Here is a 23,696-nt window from a genome sequence, read left to right as displayed (position 1 = left end):
ACTCTGATTGTTAGAATTATTATAACTTTTTACTGAAACAGAAAAATAAAACAATTCTAAATTTACTCAGAGAAATCCCAGATGAGACAAATTTCTTAGACCCACTCACTTCCCAACAGCATCCATTTTGCCCTCTTGTGGTTATTGATGAAGCTGCAGCTTTCCTCTGTACCCAGTAGGTTTCCTGCAGCCCATTGGCAGTGCTAGATAGAGTCACAATAATCAAATCAAGAAACATAGTATATATGAACTTAAATAATACATATTACAATAGTTAGTCCAGAATAAAATCCATATAGATTTAAATGTATAGCATTCATTTTCCTGGTTAAGAGAAACTAAACCCATGTGAAACATCTGTAAAAATGCTCCTCTCCGCAATGAAAAATATAAAAATATAAGGTAAAGAAGAAATCTACACAGTACTATATACACACACCAGTCAACAATGTTATAATGACCACCATCTTGTTTCAACACTCACTGCCCATTCTATTCACCATGTCAGTGTGAGCATGACCCACCACTCACACCTACATGCTCTGTGGTGTCCTTGGCTATTGAAGAACAGGGTGAAAGGGGGTAAACGATGTATGCAGAGCAACAAGTGGACTACTATCTGTAACTGTAGAACCACAAACATATATATGGTCAGTAAGAAATATATAGATATCAAAGAAGAATTATCAGAGCACACGAGAGCCTCTACATTCACATTCTCCACTTAACCCTCTGAGCTCCTATAAAAACGGCGTATTTGTAATTCCCTGACCATTACCTGCTTAAAGGTTAATTTCTCAAGAATTTCACAATTTAAAAAACATTTTCAACGAAAAAATTCCAACTGTAGTTTAAAACGTGAAACTTTTTATTTGTAAAGGATCTCAGAAAAACAAACAGGAATCTTATTGCCACATTGAAAAAATTATATTGTGGCAAGTGAAATCATCTTAAATCTAGTGAAAATATCTAATATTTCACATATGCGTTCTAAACATTTTCACTTGTTTGACCCGATTACAACCTTAAGCCCACAACTTTTACAGCACTGTTCTGAAATCAAGGAGCAGAGGGGAGTTTCCGACCCTCCTTTACAAGTTATATAGTGCAGTTTCTGCAGTGCTGAGCCTGGAGTCTGTTCGTCCTATTATGAGTCAGTGGAGCACAATGACTTTGAAGCTGTAATTCTGAGGTAAAAATACTGCCTACTGTTCCTTTAACATACAGATATAATTCACACATGACAGCATTCTTCAGAACCCAATATCTTCAACCACTCATTGATTACTAACTTCTGACAAAGCATTGTTTATTAGTCCCATTCATTCTTTTATTTAAAATACAATTCTAAATCAAAACTAAGGAAGGGTTAACTTAGATCTATAACCCACACATCAACAATCACACCCTCATTATCATTAATAGCGTTGTATGCGAGCAAAGGGTTAATTTACTTTGTTAGTATTTTCTGAAAAGGTGATGACTTTATTTCTAGAAGTTAGTTAAATGATCTCATTCTTTCTTTGATATTTTCACTAGTTTCAGATGATTTCACCTAACAGACGAACATTGCTTTTGAAGTAAATATCAATTTTGACAAAATTTTAATGTGATTTCACATATTCTCATCAATTATAAAAATGGCATATAGAGTAAAATAACTGTTCTTCAATTCTGCTTGCTGCTGGATAATACACAAAAAATGGCATCTAAATGCATGACAAAAATGCACCAGATTACATGATAAAGATTTTCAAAATACTCCCTAGTTTTGTTTAGTACTTTGGGAAAGAAAGAACAAAAGAAAGAAAACCCTAACTATATATTTTCATGTAAAATTACGTTGCATAAATGAACAATATAGAAAACAGCACACACCACTCACTGGCTGTGCACTAAAACAATGGAAAACCTTCTTTCCAACAAGTGGCCGCAGCCATCGCAGAACGCAGCCGGTCCTTAAAGAGCTCCCACCACTGACTCCACTCACACGCCCCACTCAGCGAGGCTCCATGTCTGTTTGCTCAGGAGTTGGCCTCCAAAAATAAAACCAGACAAAACAAAAGAACAAAACATGAAATGCAGACCACACGTTTGAATCTTTGGCACCATTGCCCAGTAGAACACCAGCAAGAATCAGCCAGACGATTTCAGCTTCAAGAAAGAGTAGGCATCTGGTTAGAAGACTTCCCCATAAAACCTTCTTGGCAGCATTTGGATCAACCCATTTGTCCCATTTTTAATTTATACCATTTTTCATATTAACTCAGTTTGATCTGAGGAACTACTATTCTCAAATAAACAGCAGGTTTTGCTCTAAAGCTGTGTTTTGCTCATATAATACTACATAAAATATAAGTTGTGTATTTCCTGTAGTGTGAGAATGCAGCCTAGAGCTGGTAGTATGAATTCTTCCTGCTCGTTCTACATGGAATGCTGGTACATCAAAAGATGGCAGAATTGCACAGGGTTTCTTAAAGTGAACATAATATATGTGTTTTCACAGTGCTGACTGTGGAGGGCAATCCAGTGTAAATTGGTGTAGGAGCCCAGAGCTTGCTATTAGCTTTGTGCAAGTTCCCATAGAAACCAAGAGCCATCCAACGGCACCCTGCCTCTTTCATAACGTCCTTTGTCTCTACAGTAGCAATGTCGTGTTCTTCAGCAGGTAGCTCCTGCCTTTAGCGAATGCTGTGCAAAAAGTCTCAGTCATGGAAAACTCCAGTGTACCATATATAAAAATAGATCACACCCCCCCCCCCCCCCCCCCAAAAAAAAAGAAAAAAGAAAAAAAAAGTCTGCTGATTCATGGGTTCACCCCAACAGTATGAGGTGTTGGGTGTTTTCAGGATACTGCAGTGCTTGAGTTCAGTGCAAGATGTGGAAATGCTACACAGGGGTAACGCTAAGGTCTTCCGACAGGGAGAAGCCAGAGTCCCTGTCCCGTGTTGGTTTCTCTGGCTTGGTGTGCCTCCTGACGTCTTCGTGTCCATAGCTGGCATGGCGCTTGACTGTTGATTTGTGGTTAAAGGAAGAGGAAGCCAATCCCAATGCTGCCAGACAGGAACTAGCTGAAGAGCTAGTGCTAGGTTTTTGAGACCTGGCTACAACTAAGGGCAAACTCTCAGCCTCATAGCTCTGTTCGTCATAGGCATAGTTAACATTGCCACAAGGGAAGCTCTGGAGCTTGGCCAAGTCCATGACTGCAGTGAGCGGACCCCCTGCAGCTCCGGTCGAACCTTTCTGAGAAGGCCTTGAAGGTCCTGAAGGACTGGAGGTCTTCTGTGAGGGTACAGGAGATGTGTTTGAGCACGAGGAAGTATTCACTTCGGTTCCAGAGTCGTTGTGCTCTGAAGTAGAGGTAGACAAAGACATGGTTGTGGAGGTACAGGACAGAGGCATGGACTGAGTGTGGGACAGGGCTGTCTTCCCCCGTCCAAAGCTCTCCAGGACCCAGGAACCATAGGTTGGGTTCCACAGGTTCTTGGTTTTGTTCTTTAGTTTCTGACTGCCTGAGTTGGAACTGGATCTAGAGCACGGCCGGTGCCCTGGAACCTGAAGCCAAGGGCCAGAACAGGTTCCGGGTGCAGGAACCGGCTCAGCCCAAGATGGCTCCAGAGCATCACGGTAGGTTGCCACCTCCTGAGTCATGTGAGCTGGTCGTTGTAGCAGCAAGCGGGGTTTGTGGACCTGAGGGGGCGGGGCAAACAAGCCAGGCGGCAGAGAGGCATCCTGAGACAGGGAATGGCTGACCAGCAGAGGGGTCACACTGCCAGAGGCTTCTGGACGGATCACAGTGCTGCCCTCTTCCTCCACGGCTGGCCCGTACTCCACTGGGAGAGGTGTGTTGATGACATCGGGGTCCTGGACCACGTCCATGGGCAAGGTAAAAAAAGGTAGGAAGATATTTGGGGTGAAGGGAATATGTTAAATTTCGTGTTTATGGTCCAACTTATGGCTATAAGCTTGTGTTTCACAGATGTAAAACCAAATGAGATTATTGTAGACAAATGTTTACCTGAGTGCAATAATTGATCCTCTCTAAAATAGTAGAGAAGTTTGGCCGATGTTCAGGGCAGTGTTGCCAACACTGTGTCATGATCCGATACCTAAAATACAACAAAAACTTTATTTCTCAACCAGCACAAAAGCTTTCATGCAAAGAATACTACTGTATTAGTAAATCAAATCAAGTATTTAGTTAAAAAAATGATATATATATATATACACACAGGAGGTCCTCGGGTTACGTCAGTCCCGAGTTACGATGTTTCGTGGTTACGACACATCTCCTATTTACTGTATAAAGCCTTGTTTCGACTTAAGTGGTTTTGCGTCGTAAACGTCGTAACGCGAACTTCGTGTTTGGTGCAGCGCGGCGGAAGAATACACGGTTACGCGGCTCGGGACCGGGGAGGAGGTGTTAGGATAGGATAAGTGCTTACAGTATGTTATTTACGTACAGTATGTACGTATGTTCCGACTTACACCGAAAATCAGTTTACGACACAACGTAGGAACGGATCACTGTCGTAAGTCGAGGACCCCCTGTATATATATACACACCATCAAGAGTTTGGACACACCTTATTACCTCATTAGTCATTGGTGGAATAGAGCTAAACTCTGTATAGATCTGTACCAGCTCCTACCTCTGCACAACCCAAGTGATGGTCTCAGACACATTAAGAAGGCAGCAGTTCTACAAATTAACTCTCGATGAGGCCACAGCTGTTCACTGAAAACCGTTCCAGGTGACAACCTCATGAAGCTGACTGAGAGAACGGCGAGAGTGTGCAAAGCTGTCATCAAAGCAACAGGGGGCTACTTTGAAAAATCTAAAATATACTCTGGTTTGTTTAACACTTTTTTGTTTACTACATAATTCCATATGTGTTCCTTCATAGTTTTAATGTTTTGGCTGGTTCTGTACATTCACAACATGTGGGAAATGGCCCAAAACAAAGGAATCCCTCCCTGAGTGCGCATGTGCAAACCTGTATATACTGGATTGCCTCATGTGATATCAAACAATTCTTTAAAACCTCAGTCAGGAACTACAAACATTTACGTCTACATGTAGATAGTTCCTGACTGAGAATTAAAGCTTAAATGCTGCTACTTACACAGGGCCTGGGCAGCTCTTGGGAGGATCCATGCGTCCTCCACTTGTCACAAACTCCAGAACTTCTTGGTTGGTCTTACAGGGGTAAGGCATATAGCCCAGGGAGAAAATTTCCCACAGCAATACCCCAAACGACCTACAGAGGGAGACAAATCACACACAATAAAAAAGAGCAGCATACGTATTACAATCTACTTCAAGCTTGTATTGCTCCCTTCTTTTTGATCCTTCTCCTGTTCTCTGCTCTCATCTCAACCCAGAACTCTGTCCTAGTGTTTAAAAGCCCTTTCTTCAGTTCCTTCATCATGTTTGCCATTGTTTATGAAATCCGTGCTTGTTCCACAATTCAGGTTTGGCTTTATTCTCTGTGGGGATCTTTCATAGTGATCTTTTTCTGTTTTAACTTGTATCCTGCCTCCTCGCCTGCTCAACATGAAGTCAATATGTGTAATTATTTCTGGAATAGTGGTGTTTATGATGCAGAACTAAACATCCAACATCCATCAGTAAACTCAACATCCCTTTACATCAATGTCATGGCTATTCTCAGGGCTGAACACCAACAAATCTTCACAGCATTGAATATGAAGCAAAATCAAAGAGTTTTACTGCGGTAAAAGGGGGATGCACTCCCTGTTAATACATCTGATGTCAAAAGAAATGTTGGATGAGCAGGCGTCTAAACCCAGAGTGTTTTTTTCACATGTGGAGATAATGTACACAGTTGAATCAAGAACTTTTAATTTATTCAATGCATATTTATAACATTTAATCAGTTCTAAGTCTAAGCCTCATATGGATTTACCAAGTGTCAGTTTTGCAGGTGAAGATACCCTCCAGGAAAGCTTCAGGTGGCATCCATTTGACTGGCAGCATTGCACGACCACCCTTTCTGTAGTAACTGGCTCTATAGGGCAGGAAAGGATTGGTGTGGTTAATACCAGCAATGATTTTCAGTGTCATTCCTCTCATTACTTAAACTTTAAACACTTGCTAAGGCTTTTATTAAGATTTACACTTATTAACTATAAAGAGCAGTCTGAGAACTTTTTTGAAAGCACAGGTTTGCAGATTCAGCAATATCCCCTGAATGAACAGTTTATGAATTGGTTTTCAGTTTTTTTTATATATATTTTTTTGTATTACTTCTTTGGAACTTTTGGAAAAGTTAAATAATGAACAAAATAGTAAAAAAATTACTTTCCCATCACCTACAGCAAAGGAAAAACTGATAGAAATAATAATGGCACCTGTATATATCTCGAGCCATTCCAAAATCTCCAATTTTGGCCACTCTTTCTTGACCAGGGCACGTCAGCAGACAGTTGCGGGCAGCAATATCTCTAAAATGTGAAAAAACACACATCACAGACTACTTCTGTTTGATTCTGTATTCCCTGCGCCACATGAACACACAGAAAACTGTCCACTCACACTGCTTAACGAGCAGTGGCTGTTCCTAATATTGGATATGGATATTGGACAGGCTAAAAAACCCATTAATAGCGCAAAAAAAGACTAAATGAAGAACAACTCATTATAAAATAACTCGTTCATCAGTTCATGGTGGCACTAACCTCCAGGGTCCTGGGGTTGTGGGCTTGAGCCCTGCCTCAGGTCACTGTATGTAAGGAGTTTGGTGTGGTGGACTGGCCATGCAAAAGTGTACATACCAATGAGTGTGAGTGAATATGTGAATTAGTGGTGCACTGTGATGGTCTGGCGCCCTATTCAGGGTGCGTTCCTGCCCTGTACCTACTGATTCTGGAGTAGGCTCCAGACCCACCATGACCCTGAACTGAATAAGTGGTTAGACAATGAATGAATGGAGGTTGGAACTGATGATGACAGTGTGTTCTGGTGTTTGTTTCCTGTAATATTACCATTCTGAACACATTTTTCTGGACAGCGCTGAAATGTTGCAGCAGTGCGGATGTACCTGTGTATGAAGTGGTTCTCCTCTAGATACTGGCAGCCGAAAGCAATGTCTCTGGCCATGTGCAGCAGCTCCAGCATAGTGAGAGTGGAGGACTGGTTCTGTGAGAGCAGTCAGCTGTCAGATTAGTTTCAAACACCACCAGCTTTCTAATTCCACCCACACCACATTCTCACAAACCACTGCTCCAATAGTACCATACATTACAGCTTATTACATAACAAATTTCATTCATGTTCTATTTCATTTCTATACATTTATATTCTCTATTTCCAGTTACACTAGATGTTCAAATGTTTGTAGACATCCCATACACAGATTTCTGTGACTTTTAAGGTGTTCCCAAGTGGACAAAGATGTTCAGTTGTGCACAGTTTTTATAATCTCCATAGATAAGTATTAAATGGGATGACAGGGACAAGCAGAACATAAAATGGAGCAGCCACACACAAGCTTAAGATCACCCTGTCTACTGCTATTCCTCAGCTACAGGGTTAGAAAGCCCCTCATTACTGGTATCTCTACAGTGATGGAACTGAATACAGTGTCAGCAGTATGTGTGAAAAGGCCTTTGTGATATAAAAACTAATCATCTAACATTAATACCTGACCTGACAACTATTCTAAGGAATGAAAGTCATCACTTCTTCACAGAAATATTCCAAAAAAGACCCCACAAGTGAGCAGAGGCTGTTACTTCTAAAAATGATGAGAAGCTACCTATAAATAAGCTGCCTTCAGACAAAATGAATGACCAGGTGTCCACAAACCTTTGACCACACAGTGTATAATGAGATCACGTATATAGAACTACACCATGATTAAAGTATCGCTGACAATAACTGTGACTTCTAAGTCACATGTAGGTATTATACACATGTAGATATGTGTTTGTATGTCAGCATAAAAGCATTCATGCGCATCGAGAAACCATTGTAAAAATCGTTCATAGTTAAATTAAAAACACGAGCTACCCTTTTAATTGTGTCAAGATTAAAGTAATTATTCGAAAATGATTTAAAATGTATTTGTGTTACATAAACAAAAGGATGAATCAGAAAGTTAAAGTTGCTTTCTTGGAAATCCAATGTTCTGTTTTGTCAGCATCTGCAAACACACTGATGTATGCGGTTCACACACACACACGCACACACACACACACACACGCGTGTTACTCACAGCTTTGGGGCGGTTCTGTCTTAAAAAGCTCTTCATGTCTCCTCCAGTCATGAGCTCCAGAAGTATGAAGCGAGGCAGGATCTGCAGACTGACTCCGATACAGCGCACTATGTTCTGATGGTTAAACTTACTGCAAAAATAAACACACACACACATCAATTAAACAAGAATATTTATAATATTTTCTTCTACTACTTACAATAAGATAAAAACACTGTTTTATTAGATGCCAAATATTTCAGTGAGAGGATATTATCTCGTGAGAGGAACTGTTATTGGGTAATTCCAGAATTTGAATTATGAAAATGCCCATATCATGGGACAATATAATTATACTGCCTTTCTTGGAATGAGAGATGTATTGCGTAAACATTATTTAAGCTTCAAAGCATGCCACATACTCCCCAATCCAATATGGAGTCTAAACTTAAAAAATATGTCACAAAACTACACACACACACACACACACACACACACACACACATATATATAGGCTGGTAAAATATAGGAATTAATTAGTAACTATACCTATTTATTTTTTGCTAGTTTTTTTTATTTAACATAAATCTATCTTTCAATTTCACATTGATTACCTTTTATGCCATCTTCTGTCTGTTTTTAGCTCATGATTCTGGTATAAAGTGATCACAAAAAAACCTTTACTTATGTTAAAAGTATACCCTGAAGGTGAATGGTTTTTATTCAATCATCGCTTACATCAAGAGCCCTTCAGAAAGCAGGGCTGGAGTGACATCAGTAAGCTACACTGTAGTGCACTTCATAAACATACAGAGTAAGAAACAGAAAAAAACAGCTGCTGTCTGAGTGAAGAGGATGCATTAAGTGGATCTCAATAACAGCAAACATCTGTGAAGTGAGTAACCAAAACAAACGGGCAGAGAAAACAAGACAGTTCTTCCCCTCAGGTTGTCCTGTTTAATGACGGACTCAAATGACTCCCTCCTTCTTTGCTTTTCTTGCACATGTGCAAACACAGAAGCTTTCATTTTGACTGTGTGCATATGTGTGAGTGTGTGTGTGTGCGTGTGTGTCCAACATACCTCATAATTAGTGCCTCCATGAGGAAATCCATCTCATCTTGTTCAGAACAGATTTCTGGAAGGGTCTGTCATGCCGGCAGGGGAAGGGAAATACAGAAGTAACAGCTGTCAGAAGTAGAACACACACTGTAGTCACACACACTGCTCAAAGATTGTTACTGACCTTGATGGCAACTTGCATGGCAGTGTTTTCTCCGTTCATACCCAGAACCTGGCCTTCATATACTTCTCCAAAAGCACCATGCCCCAGAGCTCTACCATCAAACCAATACCACACATTAGATAGTGAAATTCTGTCGGCTCGTGGATACTATATATTTCAAGTTTCAAAAGTTTAAAAAAAGCATTCTGCATGACAATATTTTAGCTCCAAACATACTCTTCCTAAAGTGCATCCAGTTATAAGTGGATGGCTATAATCTGAGTATGGCCGAAGAAAAACTAAGCAGAATTTATTGAAGTTTGTACAGCTCACGGCAGACAGTTTTGCACTGATTTTAAAGAAATATTATGTAGCATTTTTGCCTTAAAATTTTACTTCAAAATCATTATAATTCTTCGCTGACAGGTAACAGGGAGAATAGAGTCTCTGTTGCTAACCTGGGCTTAGCACACTATGTACCACTTAGTGGACGGTAGGAAACCATGCCAGTTATGTATTTTTATAGTCAATTGTCACTAGAAAAATTAACATTTTAGAAAATTAAGACTTCTTTCTAAGATTTTTGCCAAATGTGTAAAATGTCAGAAAATGTGTGTGTCATTTTAGAACCTGTCACACCACACAGAGCAACAGGAGCACCTGAGCAGAGTGATGTTCTTGCGAGGAACCTCCTTCAGCTCACTCAGACTAGTGGCCTTGCCAGCGAAGCAGTAGTTGGGGTTGTAGTCCGTCATGATGGTGGAGGAGCGGATCTTGCTCAGCTTGTACTCAGGGCTCTGCAGACGTACCCTCACGGCATGCAGGTGGTTCTTCTTGCGGTAATACACTGCAGGGACATACACCACAGAGCATGGGTTAACAAAAGTGCTATAATCACACATCCCACATGATTAGCATTACAACAGCTTTGGCATGAACCTGGAAGGGTACAGGTTAAGGTGTGGAAGTGGAATAATACATGAAATACTGAATAAGGAATGAAAATAGCTGCAGACTTTCAGCAGCCAAATCCCTTCAAACCTTGCATATATTCAGTTACTTATTTATTTAAGGCTCATTCTACCTACCTTTTCAAAAATACTATAAATCTACTACAAAAACTTACATTATAACTGGCAGGGGTGTAACCATACGTGTATTTGTAACTAAACCATCAGGACACGGGACTCAAAGTTCAGTGCACACATTCACATAGAAAATACACAGTATTCTCTGTGTGATTATTAGGCTATTAGGGTAAATATGGTTATTTCACAAGCATGTGTACCACCCAGAAAATCTCAGCTGTAATCTGTAGGATCTGCCGGGCACTGTGGGAACTGTAGTGTTTTAGGAGTACGGTAAACATAGTCTTGTTTGTCTCACATTCTGACTCCTCTTTCGTTTCTTGGTTTTCATTTTCTTTATCTCTCACTGCTCTCATCTTTGGGTTTGAAATGACAGAAAATAATGACAGAAAATAAACAAGTAATTCACCAATATTCTGGCTTTTAATATATTATTTCACTGGTGGATTGGATGAGGATGGTGTTAATTTGTGTGTGTCTAAATGCAAAAGTTTACACTATACAGCTTAATTAAAACGACTTCCAGAGAGATTATAGAGGTCTAATTGGAACAAACTGTAACTCAGTTGCCTGTTCAAATTGAATAAAAAGAAACCTAGGTTAGTCTCATTGTTGTTTTCTTTCCCCTCTCATACATACTGAATCTTGAGGTCCAAACAGCAGTGCGAACTGAACTGTAACTTTTGTTTGTACAGTTACACCCCTAGTACACAGTTATCAGTAAACAAATAAAGTGTGTGTGCTTAAAGGGTGCAATTTGCTGTAATGCATCTTATGCTTCATATTGGTTTCGTTACTGCCTAAGCTCTAAAAAGCAGTCTCCCATGACAAACTTCAAGGGCATCTTCATTAAATTATCAAGCTGCGATATGGAGCCTTATAATCATGTAGAAAAGATCAAGAGCCTCTTCAGTGTCTGCACACTTATGCACACTACATGCCTCCTGATGAAGCAGAGATTACAGGTACACTTACTTTTACAGCCCAGAACTGTTCTCACTGATTAAAAGAATAGTTTAGCAAAGAAAGAAATGTACACATATTTCCCTTGCCACAAATCTCAAAAGCCAAAACATGCTGGAGGTTTCAGCTTTGTACTGGAGCAAGAAGATGCAAATATAAATAAAACATAATCTAAAATAGACATTGTTACTGGATTTCTGACAATGACATACTGCTTTCTCTAAAATTTGACGAATGTAACATTAGCCAAAAGCATTTCTATTGGCTAGGGCTGAACAATTTGGGGAAGTATTTTACTGTAACTGTAGCTGTGATTAAAATTTGGATTCTTCTCTGGGAAATAAAGCATTTTTTCTGGAACAAGAAAACCAGCATATCCATCAGCCTACTCTGGTTTCTGGCTTGAGGGCTGAACATATTCCAGTTGGCCAGCAGTTATTTGTGGTTTTCATCACTGCTCAAACATCATGCATGTTTTGGCTGATCAACAGTATTTGGGCTAGTTAAGTGGCTAGGTTATGGCTTTTAATAGTATCTGGGGTGATGAAGTACTTGGCCTCTCTGCTGGCGACTGGGCAGGAAGCACTCACCCTCAGCAGTGTTCGCCCACGTCCCCAGTGCAGGTTGGTAGTCTGCCTTGGAGGGGGCGCTGCATGCAGGTGAGAGGTCCCGCTGCCGTCGGACTGCTGGCGCAGTGGCGCGAAGCCGGCAGGAAGCTGACCAGGGTTGGGGAGTGTGGGGAGTGTGGGGTCTGGGGTAAGAGAGGACAGGGGGACTGCCCAAGAACAGACTACCAACCTGCACTGGGGAGAGCTCAGGGGAAAAGACAACAGTTAACCACCAACCAACTCTGCAGGGTCACCACCTTCAAAGAACATACTTCATGCCTTTAACACAGATCATTTTTGAGCAGCTTGGATATAAAGCCAAACTGTGGGAGCTACTGCACAAACAGCACTATATAAAGGATATGTTTCACCACTTAGAAAGGTCAGGTCTAATAGTAATCATGGTAATTTTTCACTGATTTCATCAGAAAAGCTCCACATCTGTTCTATATCACGACCCACCATGGACAATAGTGTTGAAATGTTTCGGCAAATTTATAATACACAACTATTAGACAGTTGGTAAATTCTGAAATACAACCATAATATGTAATTATTTCAAACCTTACACAGGAATGATACTGTATTTAGAGAATATTCAGAATAAATGTGTTATCAATTGCGTTGTTTACCTTTGAAAAACTAAAGATACATTTTTTTTGAAGATGCTGCAGGATCAATTTAATTTAAATATTCCTTAAAGACAAGTATAAACCCTCTGAGATTAAACAATGTACCAGTGCATACACTTCAGTTTAATTGTTTTTATAAATAATTTTGTAGTTATACAAACATTTCCTGAATCTATGGAGTCTGCCATTTCCAATCCATCTACTTAGACGATTTTAGTGGATTTGTGGTTTTGTCTACATTTTCTCAGAATTTGTCCAAGGAGACTCAGGAAATTACTAAGGACTTACCCATCACATCACATCACTCTTCATTCCATCTGTATCTAAGAAACTGTATCTAAACAGCGGGTAAAAAAAAATTAATGCTGCAGCAGTTTGAGCAAGCAGTGAGGAGAGCTTCAGGGGCTGAGGGGTTTGATTTATATATGGGTGCCATGTAGTGCTGGGCAATAAAATGATACTGATTTGTTTCCTGATAAATGTTTCCTCAATAATGATTATAAGCTTTGGGTAAATGCTATTATGCTATTAAGATAAATGAACATAGGAGATGGCATGAACTTGAGAACGTAAACAAGACTATAATACGTTTAATTCATTTGTTCACCATCTGTAACCACTTATCCAATTCAGGGTCTCGGTGGGTCCAGAACCTACACGGAATCACCAGGCCAAGGCGTATAGCAAAAATATTTCATTCAATTAATTTACTGCAGGAAACAAAAGTGTTTTGCTTAGCTAACTGGTTTCATTATCATGTTAGAAGGATAGGTCAGGAAATAAAAAAACTAATTTAAACAGTTTTCCATGAACACAAGACGTAGCCAGTCAGCCAAAATGCTTAATTTAAGATCTGCTTTTTAATTTTGCTTCTGGAGTTGCAAGACTAATCTAGAAGCTATTAGCACTAGAAGTCAATTTAGTTATCTAAAATGGCTGCTGGCCATTATTCAACAACACTGACATTTTTGTTTTGGTTTGTTCTGTGGCATTTTTCTAGTTTACAGAAAGCAATACCATGCTCTACAACACATAAACAAGTTTGCGCAACCATGCTGAAGTCCAGGATGAGTTTGAGTTGGTTGAAAAGTGCTGAAGATATATATACAGGAACGAATAAATTACTATTTGCTTTTTTTTTCTTACAGCATTGTTTGCCTTGAAACATCAACATAAAAAAAAATTGACAGCATCAAAGATGCCTCAAAAGTAACATTTAACTTCTCTGTGAAAACCTGATATGAAAAGTCTTTATTTATCAGCCAAAGACTTAAAAAACAAATAAGACACTTCATGGCACTGTATAGTTGGTGCACAAGTCAAACTGAGTATATATGCAATAACCCATTACATGAATAATTCAACCTCTGTACTATTAATGAGAAAACAAAAGCATTAATTTTGATAAACGTCCTCCAAGTGAGGTCACATCTCATATACATTTATATATAATCAAGAGCACCCTGATAGTCCGCTAATTAAAGGCATAAATCACACTAACTCACATTTGATGGATTTGTGAAAGAAAAAATTATAGCTAAACCATGATGAAGGGGACGGGGGCATTATGAAACAGAAGTATCCAGACTGAGATAAAGGAGCATGCATAATTCAGAAGGCGTCTTCCAAAGTTGTGAGCAGATATTTGATGGACTTTTTATTTTCTAAACCAAAATACTTAAAAAAGGTTGAGTCTGTGGTCCCCAATTCAAATTATATTCAAAGTGTAAGTGCTCTCAGGGGCCAAACGTGAGGCCACTTCTAAGACCACTTCCACAAGGTCAGGAAAAGCCTTATTAATGTTCTTATTAAGACTGTCTGGAAGAAGAGAAGGTTTAAGGGAGAATGAGAAAGTTGAAACAGTGTTCATTTCCTACACAAGAAAAAGTGTAATTCTAGGAGAGTTTTTAATTTATTATTTTGATTTATATTTGGTAAATTACTTAAGAACAATTAAGAAAGCTGCTATATGTATGAAATTGCTCTATTTATAAAGTTTACATTTTATCTTATACATACAATTGTTAATGAAACACATTTAACGACAGCCATCTTAAACTTCACTCATTTACAGTGAGTGGAAGCATAATGAAACCTATTTTATTTGATTTTCTTTGGTAATTTTAGTGTAAACATCTACTTTTAGATTTACAAAGGTAATGTATTTGATTCTGTACTTAGTGTCAGAAAAGAATGTATTCCTAAGCACTATGTAATTCAGTATTTAGACAACACCCCAAAACATATACCCAAAATAACTCAAGGCTTATTCTAAGAAAGATAAAGGTGATGGGTCTAGCTCAGTGGTTTGCTGAAAGTGATCCCTTTTGTAGATAGTAGATTGTAGAAAGTTATTTTGAGCCACTTTGGTCAAACACAGTGCTAGCAGTACTCGAACATGTCATATTATACTAAATCTGCAACATGGTATAAACTGTATGTTGCTCTGGATAAGAATGTGCAATCATTAGTATGGCATGAGCCAACATGACTTGTGCTTTTCCACTATTAAACAACATTCAACATGTCTGCTTTTTCTCAGACCTTAAGCTTTAATTTTCTCCTGAAAAAAGGTTATTATCCCAACATACGGTTTCTTAGCTCAAGTCACTTCTGCTTAAAACTAGGACGCATGAAAGCCCGGAAAACTAAACTTTGCTAAAATTTTTTATTACATTTATTGAAAAATATTTGATAAAGCATTGTTGTTACGTGGCTTGCATTGATATGTTTTATCATTTGAAACCTTTTAACTTTAATTCTTATTATTTAACTTTTTGCTTGCTTTTCACGACACAGTGCCATAGGCAGCCAACAAGGGACCACTGGCTCTCCTTCAGTCAGCTTCAGAGTCCAGTGTTTGAGAGATCCTGTCCTAATATATGGCACACCAAGTATAAACGACAAAAAATGAAAATGAAAAAAATATGAGAAAAATAAAATGAAAAAAAAAAAATAAAAATACTGCGCCAAACAACTTCAGCCTTCTGTTATTTATCCTGTAGCTGAGCGAATTTCAGGTCAGAGTAAAAGTGATTGATCAATGGTGCAAGAGAAACTGAATGACTAAAGAAAATGACTGTAAATAGTTACAAAGGTCAAACCTTAGATTACATTTGTCCATTTCACATGATGCTCACATTCATGGAGACAGTGCACAGAAAACCAAAATATTCCCTCACCATCCTACATTGGAAATGAGTTTCTTTAAATTTGTTTTGCATAAAAACGATATAGCAGCAATAACAATGATATCTATCAGCCTATATTTATACAGTAGCTCTTTGATGAGACTCACCATAGTCTGGAATAACGTGGCAGATTTGTTCATTTACACTCAAAGTTTACAAATCATTAAAGTAAAATTATTAATTGTCTATGGTTAATAGCAGTCACTCTTGTTTCCCTAATTAATCCTTTAAGCATTTATTTTCAACCCTACCTTTTAGGTAATAAAATATGTTATATGTCTAACTCTGCATCAGATACAAAACAAAGGTCAATGTCCTCAAAAAGCAAATGTCTCAAAGAGCAAATATATGTTGTATGTTGGCCTTCAAGTTAAATATAATGTACGGAATAACTCACAATATAATCCTGAACTAAACATGGTTATAACGTGAGCAATATGTTTGATTGTTTAGAGTATAGTACTTTGTACCCTTTAGTATTTAATATTATATGGATATAATAGTAGCTTTGTGGCTAGTTTCAAGCTATAGTATTAAGATCTTGTAAATAACAATTAGTTGGTACACTCACCATTTTATACTGGCTATATTATCAGGCCATGTTTACACTTGGCAATTAGCATTCGATCACTGTAATCTGATGACCAAGTTGGGATCATCGTTCCAGGTTCTACATACAGATCCGCTCTGTATTTCACTCTTTAAATCAGTTTTCACTTCATGAAACATTTTGTAATCGTGATGGAAAGTGAAAAAAAGAGCATTGTCAATAACTATATGCAAATATTTGGATACACTTGGTCAAATAACGTAACACATATAGCATTTTTCTAAAATATTGATTTAACATATATGAGAATGCAAAACATATCTTAGGTATCATGATGTTTAGACACATCATTGTAAGCTTTTCCCCCCTCATTGTTCAATTCAGCAAAAAAAAAACTGAAATTGTTCTTTAAAAGTGCAGAGTTGTGTAAATAATGTGTTTTTGTCACTTAGAATATTAACAAAACATGTTCATTTGAACCAGGGCTGCACATACCTTTGCAAATTACTGCAAACATACTTTGATTAGCAGTCACAACTGAAGCACAGTCAAAAGAGAAATATGAATTAAATTCACAGCCTGGAGGAGGTGGAGAAATATGCACCTTCAAAGTCAGCAGAGAGTTTTCAGCTTTTTTGTGTGTAAAACAATTTCAAATGGCAAAAATAATGTTCTACAAAAGAGATGGGAACAAAACTGACAGTTGTGGGTGAAGAGCAAGTGATGATAAACCACAAAAGTAGTAGAACGTCATGCGCTTGTTCTTGAATCCCCATTTTTGACATCTTTCATTTTCTTATCATCTGAAATTACTGTACATTGTAGAAGTGTTACATAATAAACTGGACAGATACTGCATGAAAAGAAATGGTCCACAATTACTTTTAAATCAGATAACACTGACATTTAAATTTAAAGTTGTGATTCTTTTTTCTTCTTCTGTTATATTGCTCAATTGAAAATATTATGCAGAGTGTAAAGGGGGCCACGGCCATTTGATGGTGACTAGTTCTTCCTGCCACTTTGTGTCAGTATTACATTTTTAATATGAAATCTGACCTACTTTCATATGGCTGCCCATAAAAGTTGTTCATTTCACAGTTTACACTGCATTATAATTTCATTTTGCAAGTTGCAATATATTTATAAGTTTTATTTTGTTTGTATTTTCATTCTCATCTTGACTCATCATTAATAATAATAATATTAGTTCAATTTGACCTTCATTTCAAATCATTATATAACTTTTTAGAGTGACCACTCCGATTTAATATAAAAGATTCCAATTGGTTTCCACTAAACAAAACTCTATATCCTGCAGTCCCTCTGAGGAGTCTTTACGTAACAGGTGTGTTGTGTACAGTGTCAGGGGCAGTAAATTGGGACAAAAAAATGGGGGTTGTCGAGAGAATACATTGACAGTGTCAGAGATGCTGGAAGGTGGAGCTGATGCAGAACTGGAAGAGTCTCTTACTGAGTGTGAGGCTGGCACAGGTCAGCACGATTCCCATCAACATAGTGGACGCCACCACGGCCAGCACTAGGGACAGGGACAGGTGTCCCTCAGACACTGGGCCCTGTTTCTCTACTGGAGGATCAAAGATGGGATGAGATAAAAAAATATATAAATATATATATATATAAAAAATATATATATACACTTTTGAATTTCAAAAAGGTATCTTCCTATTTGAAGAATACTAGTTTAGCATGTTTAGTTACCTATGCAGGTGATGTTGTCTGGAGCGAGAACCTCCTCGTTGTGACACAGACAGAGGATGAGTCTACTATCTTCATCTCTTTTACAGCTCTGAGTCTGACAGTGGCTGCAGTTCAAATGAACTTCAATCTCAGCCTCACCGTGACTCTCCATGGCTGCAGACATTAGGGAGAAATATATGCATTACATATCACTATCTAGTAACGTTTCAGAAAAAAAAGTACATTCATTCATTCTTTTACTTTAAGCACTTAATCGTGATCAGGGTCAAAGTGGATCTGGAATCTACCCAGAATTAATGGGCGCAAGGCAGTAACACGCCCTGGACAAGGTGCCAGTCCATCGCAGGGCATCATACATTTAACCATCACTCACACACTCATTTCTGTGGACAATTTCACACAGCCAGTCCACAATTATTATGAAAAAGGAGAAACAATTTTTTCCAACAGTGAAAATATATAAAAACACCTCTTACTCCTCTCAAACAGGTTTTAAAAACCCTTTTATACATATTACACCCAGGATACATAGATGTGAAGTAGCCACATAAAATAGTGCAATAAATCTGGCTTGTTTGGATAATATTACAAAAATAAAGCCACACAATTTATCACACAACAAAAATATTCAGCTTTCAGTCCATGCAGTTCATATGATAAAATATGAAAGAACTACTGTACGTCACAACCATTAAACATTTACCAAACTCAGGTTATAACACTATCCTGCGCATTATGGTTTAAGTGATTAATGTTACTGGTTTTTGGCTGCCGGGAAGCAAATATATCACTGGTGCCCTCAGCCTTTTGAAGGAGCCCCAACAGTAGTTTTTTTCCAGTTTTCTGAGCTGTGATAATTAGAGTACACTCTGTATACACAAGCCTATCGGTAATAGCACAAGAGAGTTGTAAGTTATGTTCTGGAGCACTGAGAAATGACTTCACAATATCCTGAAACAAAGGGAGCTGATATGTGGCAAAGTGAGATTAATGAGAGTGTGAGGGAGGAAATACAGCTGGATACACTGCTGAGCGCTGTCTCTCTCTCTCTGTGTGTGTGTGTGTGTGTGTGTGTGCCTGTGTGTGTGCGTGCGAGAGAGCGAGAAAGAGAGAGCTTTCAGATGTTTGAGACACTTTGAAAATAAAGAGATAATGCCCAATGAATTTAGCCAAATGCACAATTTCCCCACATATTCTGTCATGTCCAATGCTATGTTTATAGGGCAATTATATAAAAATTCCACAGTAGAATTTCTTCATCTTCAGGACATCAATAGTCTGTTATATTGTGTCTTTAGTGAGCCTTTCAGATTTTTGAGACACTCTGAAAATAAAGAGATAATATCCACGGAAGGAAGCTAAACGTGTAACGTGAAACTAGTGCACCATTTAAGGTGAAAAAGAAAATCCTAATGAATCGATTGCTTATCCTTTGTATCCCAGATGTGTATCTGAATTTTGGCATCTGAATTTGGCCTGTCGAATTTGTGCAACTTCGAAATATATTGTTTGAATTTTTAAGCTTGAATTGAGCAATTATATTCAGGTGCATAATTGCAAAGCAAAATATTCAGAGGTGGAAATCTTAAGACTTAAATTTGAAAGCAACAAAATTCAGATGCATAATTTCAGTGCAAAAAAATGCAGTGCTACAAATTCAAAGGTGGTAATATTTCAAAGTCTGATGTGACAGATTTGCTTCCATACTCCTCTTCCTTGTGAAGACAACAAGCTAGCTATGTATGGATAAGGTCATGGTACGCATCCCCAAAAAGAATGGGCAACTATGTATGGACACATATTGCATGAAAACCAACTTTGTTTGCAAAAACAAAAAAAACAAAACAAAAGAGGCTCTGATGACAAATGTACATCAGAAGGTAAGGTGGCATGTGGAGTAATGTTTGAGGAAACTAATCCTATTTGCATACACACTTCTCCTTGATATTCTAAGGCTTGGTTTCCCAGACAAAAGTAAACCTTGTCCTGGGCTACATAACAATTTTAATTGTGATTTTAAAGGAGAATATAGTCCAGGATTAAGCTTAATCCCTGTCTGGGAAACCAGCCCTAGGTGCCTGTTACTGTCCAGTTGTTGTGAAATGTACGGGTTATTATTATATTATGGTCACCCCTTGCCAACTAACATATATTTTGAGATATTTTATATCACATTGGGAGACAAAAACCTGTTAAATGTTAATTTAGTGTTTGCTGTGTTGTTCCCACCTAGAGACATTTCTAAGATTTTCACTCACTTTCTCTACAGAAAGCTGCAGCTTTTCAGAGACTCTGTGGGTGTCTTGCATGCACAGCATGATGTTCTCCATTTGTGTTTGTAAGAAGAAAAAAAATTATTTGAACTGAATATGATATAAATATGTAACCTTGAAAACCTTGAAGACGTAATCTAATTTCTTGCACCACAAGGATAAAGATCATTTCACATCACTCTACAAAGAATGACGTTGAATCATGCTTCATTATTCTCCTCTTATCTAGATTCTTGCCTCTGGTAAAGATCCCATTAAACGATTATTAATAGGTTTAAGATACTGTGTCCTAACTGCACTGTAGGGTCTATGTGGCCTTACTGAATATGGACTACTGAAAACTCTAGCGTCACCATCAATGGGTTGCACAAGGCCCTCTATTACACACCACAAGGTTTTCAATTCCCATTTCTTTTATTGAATCATTGACTCTGTGTGTGTGTGTGTGTGTGTGTTCCTGTTTACTGGGTAAAAGCAACTTACATTTATATAGATAATTCACTACATCATTCATTCATTATCTGTAAGCACTTATCCAGTTCAGGGACGCGGTGGGTCCAGAGCCTAGTCACAGACAGTCACCCTGAGCGGGAATCAAACCCACAACCTCCAGGTCCCTGAAGCTGTGTGACTGCAACACCTGCTGCACCACCGTGCCGCCCTCACTACATTTAATCATAAATAAATAATTCTGACATTTTGGGGTGGCTTCCCAGACAGGGATTAAGAGTAGTCCTGGACTAAATCATTCTTTAATGGAAAATCACAATTAAACGAAATGCTGTGTAGTCCAGGGCTAGGCTTAATCCATGTCTGGGAAACAACTCCATAGTATTTTGTATGAATCACTGACCTGCCAATGGCTGTAGAAAGATCTCTCCTGAAGGGTGGACAAAGGAAATGCCATCCTGCCCATCTGCTGTGATGTCATCAGTGTAGGAAACATCACCACCTAATGGAAAGTGTGAAAAAAAATACCATATTATTACTATGCTATTTACATTTACTATATATTATAATACTATTTAAGTACATTGGGATATATTATTCAAAATGTGTCCACTTAAATTCACAAATGTTTAATGAAATTTTAGGTTGGGCAAAAATTATATCAGCGAAGTAGGTTTTATTCAAATCACACACACACAGGAGTTCAATGCAAATTCATTCACTCATTCATTCTCTGTAACCACTTATCCAATTCAATGGGTGCAAGGCAGGAACACAACCTGGAGGGGGTTCCTGCCAACGTGTGTTTCTGGACCATGGGAGGAAACCCAAACAAACACAGGGAGAACACACCAAACTCCTCACAGACAGTCACCTGGAGTGGGACTTGAACCCACAACCTCCAGATCACTGGAGCTGTGTGACTGCGACACTACTTGCTGCACCACAGTGCCGCCCATTGCAAATTCAATACAAAATGTTTATTGTACATATAGTAACCAATGTGCCTTTATAATCAGTAACTGCTACATAAACCTGTAGGATAGATAGCCCTTTTCTACTTTCTTAAGTTTGAATACAGCCTTTGTGTGTGCCTCTCTTCTCAAATGGATGAGCCAAATACCAGCTCTGATGGTGTAAAAGAAAGATGCCATTGTGTTCTCTGTTGACTTATAACAGAAAATTACACAGCTCTGAAGTACCTCTAATGTGTCTGGCTGTGTTAAAGCATCTTATGAAAGAACGTACTGCTTTTGTAAAGGTAATACAGCACAATTACTCTGTCTCACAATAAACATCTTTGAAAACAGGGTATTTTGTGTCTCGATCACATCCAAAGAACAAGATTAAGAGAAATATTTGTGAATTACATTTATTTCAACAGAATTTAGCAAAAAATACAAATAAGCAGATTTTAGGGTAAATATATGCAGAAGGTCACATTGGATATTCCTTATATTTCATTACACAGCATATCTACTTGCAGATGTTTCCCTTCATTTTAACTGGAATCCGTACAGTCTTTAATATAATGGAATAAATGAGAACATACCTGTATTTTGTTGCTCGTAACATCTAGAATTAAGGGCTTCAAATGCATCTATATCTCTCAATAACTTCAACCATTCTATGAGGCAGCTTGCTAATTTTACCAAAATATATTCAACCAGTTATTTAACAGCAGTAAGAGATGTTTGTTTCGTACATTTTCTGACCTTTTTTGCGATTGCTAAATATACAGAGCATACACACCAGGTTTTAAGGGCATTATAGAATTAATCAGGCTATATTTTGATTTATTTTGAAAACATACTATATTCCAGTTAGGCCTATGTTTATTACATTTGGCAGATTTTACAATACTTAATCATGCTCTAGATGTAGGCAAGGGCAGTTACAGCGTAGTGTGGTTGCCTGGATTGTGAATTAAAATATTGAGAATTGAGACAACTGGGAAGCAATGCAAGTTGCTCTTGGCCATGTACTATTTTAGCACTGATGTTTCTATCAATACACTGACCTCTGTATCCTCCTCCACCTCCTCCAGCAGTGCATGCCCCTCCTCCTCCCCCAAAGCCACCATATGTGGCCCAGCCAAGTTTGGACAAGGCCTGCGGGCAGGACAAGCCCCCTTCTGCTCCTTCAAGCAGGGATTTTCCTGCCCAGGGGTGTGTTGTAGTGTCCTTCCATCCACCTCCTCCTCCTGTTAAGAATACACAAAAAAGCACACTTATAAACGAACTTACACACACACAAATGAATAAGTTACACTGTTTGGTAAAGCTCTGGACACTTCTGAATGTAACGTTGCAGTCACCATCAAACAAATTCTTTCAGTGCCGGACAAAATAAATAGCATGGGTCTACAAATGTCCCCAAGCACCAGCTTGATGTATTGTCCACACTGTTTTCCATTCCACAGCCATTTGTTATCTCTCCTCCCTGACATAATTTAAAAAGTAAAAGCTTTCATGTTATTAAAAAGACAAAAGCTTGACCCACAGAACATCTTTCATTACAGAGTGACTATCGAGATAATTTGATCCGAATGCCAAAACACCAACCTAAAAAGAGCTCTGTAATATGGAAAATGCTGCTTAATACCTAATGGAGTGTCTCAAAACAGCTAAACAGCTTTTGGCCTCAGCAACAAGGAATGACAATGACCTCAGATGGAAAAAAGTAAGAAAAAACTGAGCAACTAATTTGTCCATTCACTGCTTTGTGAGCTTCAGTGAACCACAATGTTTTTGCTCAGAACTGTGGGCTGCTCAGT

General features: G+C 38.3%; 1 protein-coding gene across 1 annotated transcript in view; it reads right to left on the bottom strand.

Annotated features, from left to right (window-relative positions):
• Positions 1-2,805: 2,805 nt before the first annotated feature.
• Positions 2,806-23,696, bottom strand: part of ltk (leukocyte receptor tyrosine kinase) — a 79,282-nt gene continuing 58,391 nt past the window's right edge. Inside the window, exons 16-29 of the mRNA XM_066684115.1 lie at positions 22,941-23,123; positions 21,324-21,422; positions 18,198-18,350; positions 17,950-18,063; positions 10,104-10,290; positions 9,465-9,555; positions 9,302-9,366; positions 8,241-8,370; positions 7,065-7,162; positions 6,376-6,468; positions 5,931-6,032; positions 5,127-5,261; positions 4,019-4,109; positions 2,806-3,864 (exon numbers count right to left, since the gene is read on the bottom strand). Coding sequence (XP_066540212.1) covers positions 2,890-3,864; positions 4,019-4,109; positions 5,127-5,261; positions 5,931-6,032; positions 6,376-6,468; positions 7,065-7,162; positions 8,241-8,370; positions 9,302-9,366; positions 9,465-9,555; positions 10,104-10,290; positions 17,950-18,063; positions 18,198-18,350; positions 21,324-21,422; positions 22,941-23,123 — 2,516 coding nt within the window. The 3' untranslated portion in view covers positions 2,806-2,889. The remainder of the gene's footprint in view (positions 3,865-4,018; positions 4,110-5,126; positions 5,262-5,930; positions 6,033-6,375; positions 6,469-7,064; positions 7,163-8,240; positions 8,371-9,301; positions 9,367-9,464; positions 9,556-10,103; positions 10,291-17,949; positions 18,064-18,197; positions 18,351-21,323; positions 21,423-22,940; positions 23,124-23,696) is intronic.

Source organism: Hoplias malabaricus, chromosome 1, assembly GCF_029633855.1.
Source record: "Hoplias malabaricus isolate fHopMal1 chromosome 1, fHopMal1.hap1, whole genome shotgun sequence".
NCBI classification, from domain to species: domain Eukaryota; kingdom Metazoa; phylum Chordata; class Actinopteri; order Characiformes; family Erythrinidae; genus Hoplias; species Hoplias malabaricus.
Note: the sequence above shows the minus strand (reverse complement) of the source record. Positions and strands in the feature narration are given on the sequence as shown.